The sequence below is a fragment of the Adelges cooleyi genome, unplaced genomic scaffold, assembly GCF_023614345.1.
Source record: "Adelges cooleyi isolate 19-005CV unplaced genomic scaffold, UGA_ACOO_1.1 ACOO_flye_CR_arks_rails_tigmint_CR_PRNA_113, whole genome shotgun sequence".
NCBI classification, from domain to species: domain Eukaryota; kingdom Metazoa; phylum Arthropoda; class Insecta; order Hemiptera; family Adelgidae; genus Adelges; species Adelges cooleyi.
In genome coordinates, this window is record NW_026095766.1 from 85,758 (window position 1) to 94,449 (window position 8,692).

At 37.6% G+C, this 8,692-nt stretch overlaps 1 protein-coding gene across 1 annotated transcript; it reads right to left on the reverse strand.

Annotated features, from left to right (window-relative positions):
• Window positions 1–354, reverse strand: LOC126847647 (histone H2B-like). The gene has a single exon (XM_050588031.1). The coding sequence runs from the start codon at window positions 352–354 to the stop codon at window positions 1–3; it is 354 nt and encodes a 117-aa protein (XP_050443988.1).
• Between the last annotated feature and the right edge of the window lie 8,338 nt (window positions 355–8,692).

Sequence of the window (8,692 nt, forward strand, 5' to 3'; positions counted from 1 at the left end):
TCAGAATTCATATCTATAACCCCATAGGAGTTTAATAATGGTGCCTTCATTGACAGCGTGCTTGGCTAATTCGCCAGGCAACAGGAGACGGGCAGCGGTCTGGGTCGCCCGGCTGGTGATGGTCGAACGCTTGTTGTAGTGTGTCAGACGCTTAGCTTCGGTGGCGATGCGTTCGAAAATATCGGTAACGAAGCTGTTCGTGATGTTCATGGCCTTGGTGTACATACTCAATTCGGGGTGGACTTGTTTCAACACTTTGTAGACGTACATATTGTATGATTCTTTCCTCTTGGGCTTGCGCTTCTTGTCGGATATTTCCATGATCTTGCCTGCGTTTTTACCTCCTGGCGCCATAGGAACTGCGGTCGCGAGATAGTGAGCCGATAACTGGTGGACGCCGGATGGTCTGAATGATTTGCTTAACTTACAGCTATATTTATTTCACGTTGGGATGTCAGTTAAGAAGTACGACTTGTAACGATAAAACGACAACGATAACTAACACTACGTGGCAGACGTTACACTCCACAAAGTGAGGGTTCCCCCCCCTTCTTTGTCGCAACATAAAATGATATGATGTACTATTCTATTTTATTTAATCGAATTGATAAAAGATAACAGTACTTGTGTCGGTAGCGTGTGTGTACATTATACAAGCGTCGTCGAGTTCAAAACATTTTTTTTAAAATTGTTTTAGTTTTTTCCCTTCCTTGTCACAACATAATATGATATGATGTTATATTGTATTTTATTTAATCTAATTGATAAGAGCTAACGGTACCTGTGATGCATTAAATAGAGTTAGATAGGTTTTTTAATATTATATTATAATATAAGTTATATTATAACATAGTATACTATTATAGTATAATATAAGCTGTTGCATCGGTATTATTGCCAAACGAACGCCAACAGACAACAGACACATTCACGTTGGTTTAGTAAATAAAGCCTGATGTTTAGTGCAAAAAAAATGTATTACCATAGGTTAATATTATTTACATATCTGCCGCCGTGTCACATATCCAATTTCCCTCCTTTGTCACATCATATGATATTATATTTTATTTAATCTAACTGATAAGAGATAACAATACTTGTAATATATGAAATAAAATAAGATAGGTTAGGTTAGTATTTTATTCAATCTACCGTCGTGGCCACATATATGGATATTTACTTTTTCCTCTTCTTTGTCAGACCATCATATGATATGATATAATATTCTTTTTTTGTTGGGCATGCGCCGAAAGTTTACAGCTCTATGCTGGAATACTCTTGTACAAGCGTCGTCGAGTTCAAAACATTGTTTTAAATTTTTTAAGTTTTTTCCCTTCTTTGGCACAACATAATATATTTTATTTATTTAATCTACCACCGTACACCATATACATGTATATTTACTTTTTCCCCCTTTCTTTGTCACATCATTATATGATATTATATTTTCTGCGCATGCGCCGAAAGTTTACAGCTCTATGCATGAACATAGCTAATATAGTCTGTTTTATTTAATCTACCGCCGTGGCCATTTATACGGATGTTTACTTCCCCCCCTTCTTTGTCACAACATAAAATTATATGATGTAATATTCTATTTTATTTAATCTAATTGATAAGAGATAACAGTACTTGTGTCGGTAGCGTGTGTGTACATTTTACAAGCGGCGTCGTGTTCAAAACATTTTTTTTTAATTTTCCCCCTTCTTTGTCACATCATATGATATGTATATGTATATATTATAATAGATATCCTAGTGGGAAAAATAGTAACTAATGTATCTAATATGATATATATACACCCTATGCCTCGCGCGCGCGACAGACTCTGTCCAGGTACTGGATGAGACGGACGTCTCATGGAGGACCGCCGACGGCGTCTCTCGAATATATATATATATATATATATATATATATATATATGTATATATATATATATGTATAGACATATATCCTAGCGGCATATTTAGAAACTAACGTCTCCACCCACCGTCAGAGGGTATATATAGAGGTGCGGGTTCGCGCGCGCGAGACTTCTGTCGTAGACATACACCGAAGACGAAGTCTCTCGTACTCCACTCAACAGCCGTCCGGTTCTGTCCGGGTCGGCACGGCTATCGTCGGGTTCTGTCCGGGTCGGCACGGCTATCGTCCGGTTTTTTTATGTTTTCACCGGAATCGCAGTCGGACAAATTTCACACATCGTAAAATATTTTCTACACCAATATGCAGTGTTACCAGATTAACAATTAAAAATTTCCCCGATCTTCATAAAAAAAAAAGTTTCGAAAAAATCTAAAAAATAAGATAGGGTTGTTAAATATTATATCCTATTTTATTTAATCTAACTGATAAGAGATAACAGTACTCGAATCGACGGTTTCACACATTGTACATGTTTTATCAATTGTTATTTTACTTTTATCAAATGTAATTAATACAAATTATGGACTGTCTATTATATGTGTACAAATAATTGATTTTATTGGTTATTGTAAAGAAAATATATTCTCTTTCAAAATGTTAAATTTGTATAAAACATGAGTTATTCTTAAAAAAATTGTAATATTTGAGGTTTACATTTTTTATGAAATAAATTACAATTTTGAACATTATTCAGGGATAAAAGTGGGATGAGTATGTTACACAATCACTGTTGACCGAAATTACCGAAATAACCTTCAGCCGAACGTCGTCTGCGGTGACGCTAACGTTCGGCAATTGTACCTCTAATGGTGGTTAAAAAGCGTCCCCTTTAACAAATTATTCGTATGGTACACCGTACCGCTCCAATTATAACCAAGCTACGTATATTAGTACATATTTTGACTGAGTGTGTGTGTGTGTGTGTGTACTATAAAGTACCGTCCATTCTCAAAGTAAGATACCTGTTTCAGTGTGTCGTCGAGAAAAAAATATAATAACATTAACTATAAAATATTGTAATAAACACAATCATTCAAAATATTAAATTTATGATGCATTTCAAGTTGGTAGAACTGAAAACAAATTTTAAAAAGACTAGAATTAATGAGGAATAATTTAGCTTTATCATATCTTGTCTTTCGTTCAGTCAGTGTTAAGCTAACAAGGCATACAGTCTAATTTTGTTTGTGTTTTCATTGTGAATTAAAAAATGGCTAAAGTAAAAAGTAATAATAAAAACGGTAAAAAAATTAAAATTAAAAAAAATGTACCCAGTTCTGGATTTAATAATTTGTTGAGTGTAACAATGTATGGCATTGACTTTGAAAATCGAATATTTTTAATAATTGCACTGGACGGTGATGACAAACTCGACGTAAAACTGAATTTAATTTCTCCATCTTGCATTGTTTCGTTAACAGTAACCGTTCTAAAACGTTTTTATTCGTTAATGGGTAATATTTTAGCTTTAATGACAAAAGCTCCGATTAAAAATGAACAAATTACTTTGCTCGAAGATGCAAACATGGTTATTTCAAAACGGGTTATTCGGAATACAAATTTGATTTTGATTAAATCTAAAAAAAATGTTAAATGTAAGTTGTTATTGACCCGATTAAATTTAATAACGTTGATGGAACTTGAATGGGTTATATCCGAAACAATCCAGCGAAAGAAAACAATTGAGCGCTCACGCATGATTGATCAAGTTGAAGAATTTGTCGATTATTTCATAAGTAATTATGAAAATAAACATTGAGTCAGTTACTGTTGACGCACACAATTCAAATGAATTTCAAAATATCGTGAAGTTTGTAAAAACGATGCCTACTTCGGAAATTTACAAAATTATATCGAAAAACGACTTCAACTTTTCCAGCGAGCTTAAAATGTTTGCTCAAAAATACATATACGAAAGTTGGTTGAAAAGAAGGTCAAAATTATTATAGACAACAAGGTAATTGTTATTCATTTCATTTTTCTTTTCTTTTCTTTTCTTTTCTTCTTTGCTAAATGCAATATTATTATTAGCTGTTGAACCCTATTGTTTCCTTCTGGTGTATGCGTTTAATATTAAGCCTGATACTCAAGTATTATCTACAAACAGCATGACGAATGTATTCGATAACTGCAAAGAAAGTATTTCTCACCGGCCACCGAAAACTGATGACAATGATTTTAACCAGGAGACTATAAAATGTATTAGCTTATTATGGTATTTGTATAAACTAAATTTATTTTATACAATTACAGGTATTTGATTGTAACGATGGCCCATCTATATACGATACACGTCGTGCAGATAACTATTCTCAGTTGTTCGACCAATTTACTCATCTACTCCACCTCAAATGTATATAGATAATTTTTTATCGTACACAAAATTTAACTTAGTTTTTGTTTTAAAAATAAATAAAATACAATTTTAAAAATATAACAATATGCCAGACCATTGGACGGATGTGTATTGGTGTGTTTGTTTTTTTATTCGATTGATGAAATATTTTTTTTTAGAATATCTGTTATATGACTCGCCTGTTAAGTATCTAAAACCATTTGCAATAGTTTACTTTTAAAAAAAAAATATGACTCGCCTGTTAATTATCTAAAACCATTTGCAATAGTTTACTTTAAAAAAAAATTGTTTACCTGTATCACAATAAATGGAGTATATACCTTTTACAAAAAAAAAGTGTTGGTTTATCCTTTATCCTTTGACCGTTTGATTGATATAATAGCATTATAAAACATACTCAAATGCGTACACTTGTTTACACGCAACCCGTAAAATGTAGTATATACCTTTTACAAAAAAGTGTTGGTCACCTTTATCCTTTTGATTGATACATAATATCATTATAAAACATACTCAAATGCGTACACTTGTATACACACAACCAATAAGAAAAGGTGAATAAAAAAAATATCAAAAAATGATTAGAGCAATTAAGAAAAGGTGAATAAAGAAAATATAAAAAATGATTAGAGCAATACGATAATATAATACTAATAATAATAATAATAATAATATGGTTATTTTACAAAAAAAATATGGTTATGGACATCAACTGGGGGGGACGTTAAGCTTATGGTGACGGCAGCGGCGGATCGCTAGTTGACTGCTCAGGCCCGTCTTGGGTAGACTGAGTAGAATGGACCTCCCAGTCCACGTTCACTAACGCCGGTAGCTTCTCTGTATAACGAAAAATAAAAATATTAATTACTGTTTATAAGAAAATAGATAAAAAAAATTGACTTACCCCACGGCGTCGACTGGCCAACGACGAGGAAACTCGTCCCCAACATCTCCATTTCAATCGTGATCCCCGATTCTAAGCCTTTGTATCCTACAGGAAAAAAAAAATTGAAAAAAATTAAAATCCAAAAATCGAAATTAAAATTGAAAACATAAAAAAAAAATTGCAACTTACGGCGGCGAGGTATTGAACAGCCCGTCGTTTTTGCGAATCGTCCATGGTGTTGATTGCGGATACTGAACTCAAACCGATACAAACCGATCTCCACTGTGAATCGGGCCCCCGATGATTTCAGATAAAAAAATTCTCTCCCACCAATTTTAAATTAGTCCTTATTAGCAAATACAGAACAACAACACACACACACACACACACAGGTGTATTTGGGGGGGGGTAAAGACTCGACCCCCCCACCGCTGGAGTTCGGGTCACACAGACGTGACACACAGGCGGAAAAATTGTTTTAAATTTATTTTGGGTGGGGAGGGAACCAGGGTCAAAAATCGAGTTCCGACCTTACAGCGGGCCATTTAAGCTGCCAAAAAACGAATCGCGGATCTCGGGACTCGAACCTCCGCCGCTGGAGTTCGGGTCACACAGACGTGACACACAGGCGGAAAACAATTTTTAATTTTATTTTGGGTGGGGAGGGAACCAGGGTCAAAAACGAAGTTCCGACATTACAGCGGGCCGTTTAAACTGCCAAAAAACGAATCGCGGATCTCGGGACTCGAACCCCCCGCCGCTGGAGTTCGGGTCACACAGACGTGACACACAGGCGGAAAACAATTTTTTTAATTTTATTTTGGGTGGGGAGGGAACCAGGGTCAAAAACGAAGTTCCGACATTACAGCGGGCGCGTTTTAAACTGCCAAAAAACGAATCGCGGGGCCGGGGACTCGAACCCCCCGCCGCTGGAGTTCAGGTCACACAGGCGTGACACGCTGGCGGACAAAAAAAAAACCGCGGTCAGGTACCGGCCGGCCGAAAAAAAAACACTGTGGTTGCCGCCGTCGACCCCGACGCACCGCAAAATTAAGAACCCCAGTGAGCCGTGGACATTACTCACAATTAGTGTTGCCAACCGTCCTTCTTTGGGCAGGACAGTCCTACATTTATATGATTTGTCCTAGGTCCAACAAAGCTTTAAACTTTTTGTAGGACATTCCTATATGATAGTTATGTCCTTATACTATAGGGTAAAGTCGATGAAAAATTGAAAAAATATATATTTATATTTCGTTATTATTATATTTAATTTTATCAATTGTTTAGCTTAATCACTTTTATCAGATTTGTTAATTTTTTTTATAGACCCAATTCTGTATCCGATGTGTGTAAGTATATAATTGAGATTTAATTAGAGTGGCAAACATGCAATTGCTATATACTTTGCTTAATTGTTATAAATACTTAAAAATGTAGTAACTGCGTTCATTTACACGATATATAATAGTCGAAGTTAAATCCTCCAAGTCAAAAGTATAAATAAGATTCAATAAAGGTGATATAAATAAAATAAATAAGATTATTTATTAAAAATATACATATAATCTATTCATTATATTATATTCTGTTGACTTAAGGCCGGATTTGTTATTCGGATCCAGCTCCCTATAATCCCTGATATACATTTTTTTAAATAAGTATACTCAATAGAAAGACTAATACAACTCAAAGACTTTATGACTTCAAGTGTCTCAGCCCAGAAAACATCTAGAAATCACTTAAGAAATCTGAAAAAATATAACTATTTCTACCTTTGACCCCTTGGACATATATGGAAAAAAATGTCATACATTACAAAATTTGAAAGTTGGCAACCCTATTCACATTACTTATTTTTAAACATTTTTAGTTTACACATTTTACCAAACACTCGTTTAGTAGGCCCGTATATGAGGCTTGTTGTCGCAGGAATTGAATATGGCGTGAATTCAATCCACGGAAATTTCAGACACGCCTGTGAGCCTACAATGCTCATATACGGGCCTATTAACCAAGTGTTCGGTGCTGCGGCAACCGCGGTCAGGTACCGGCTCAATCGGTTTTTTATGTTGGCGGTGCGTCGGGGTCGGCGGCGGCAACCACAGTATTTTTTTCTCGGTTTACTCGTGGCAGGAGCCGGGCAGGCGTTTCGACCGGACAGCGCCAACGGTTCGCGGCGGCGGCTTGGTGGCGCCCGTTTATGGCGCAATTATCCGCGGGCCGCGGATAATTATACGGCTGCGCCGCTGGTAAGCAAACGAGAACCTTTGGCGCACTGGCCCTTAAATTTCCATAGAAGAAATGTGTCTTGGTCACACAGGCATATAAAAAAAAATAATTCGGGACACGTAACAGTGACTAATAGGCTTACTTGAGTGACCGGCATCGGGCGGATGGGATTCCATCTAAATTTTGAGTCCTGGCAAAAAAAAAATTTGAATTTTTTCGTAGGGAGGGAACGAGGGTCAAAAACCAAGTTCCGACATTACAGCGGGGCCGTTTAAAAAACTGCCAAAAACGAATCGCGGGTCTCGGGACTCGAAACCCTCGCCGCTGGAGTTCGGGTCACACAGACGTGACACACAGGCGGAAAAAATTTTTTTAATTTTATTTTGGTGGGGAGGAAACCAGGGTCAAAAACCAAGTTCCGACATTACAGCGGGCCGTTTAAACTGCCAAAAAACGAATCGCGGGGCCGGGGACTCGAACTCCCCGCCGCTGGAGTTCGGGTCACACAGACGTGACACACAGGCGGAAAAAATTTTTTTAATTTTATTTTGGGTGGGGAGGAAACCAGGTCAAAAACCAAGTTCCGACATTACAGCGGGCCGTTTAAACTGCCAAAAAACGAATCGCGGGTCTCGGGACTCGAACTCCCCGCCGCTGGAGTTCGGGTCACACAGACGTGACACACAGGCGGAAAACATTTTTTTAATTTTATTTTGGGTGGGGAGGGAACCAGGGTCAAAAACCAAGTTCCGACATTACAGCGGGCCGTTTAAACTGCCAAAAAACGAATCGCGGGTCTCGGGACTCGAACTCCCCGCCGCTGGAGTTCGGGTCACACAGACGTGACACACAGGCGGAAAAATTTTTTTAATTTTATTTTGGGTGGGGAGGGAACCAGGGTCAAAAACCAAGTTCCGACATTACAGCGGGCCGTTTAAACTGCCAAAAAACGAATCGCGGGGCCGGGGACTCGAACTCCCCGCCGCTGGAGTTCGGGTCACACAGACGTGACACACAGGCGGAAAAAATTTTTTTAATTTTATTTTGGGTGGGGAGGGAACCAGGGTCAAAAACCAAGTTCCGACATTACAGCGGGCCGTTTAAACTGCCAAAAAACGAATCGCGGGGCTCGGGACTCGAACTCCCCGCCGCTGGAGTTCGGGTCACACAGACGTGACACACAGGCGGAAAAAATTTTATAATTTTATTTTGGGTGGGGAGGGAACGAGGGTCAAAAACCAAGTTCCGACATTACAGCGGGCCGTTTAAACTGCCAAAAAACGAATCGCGGG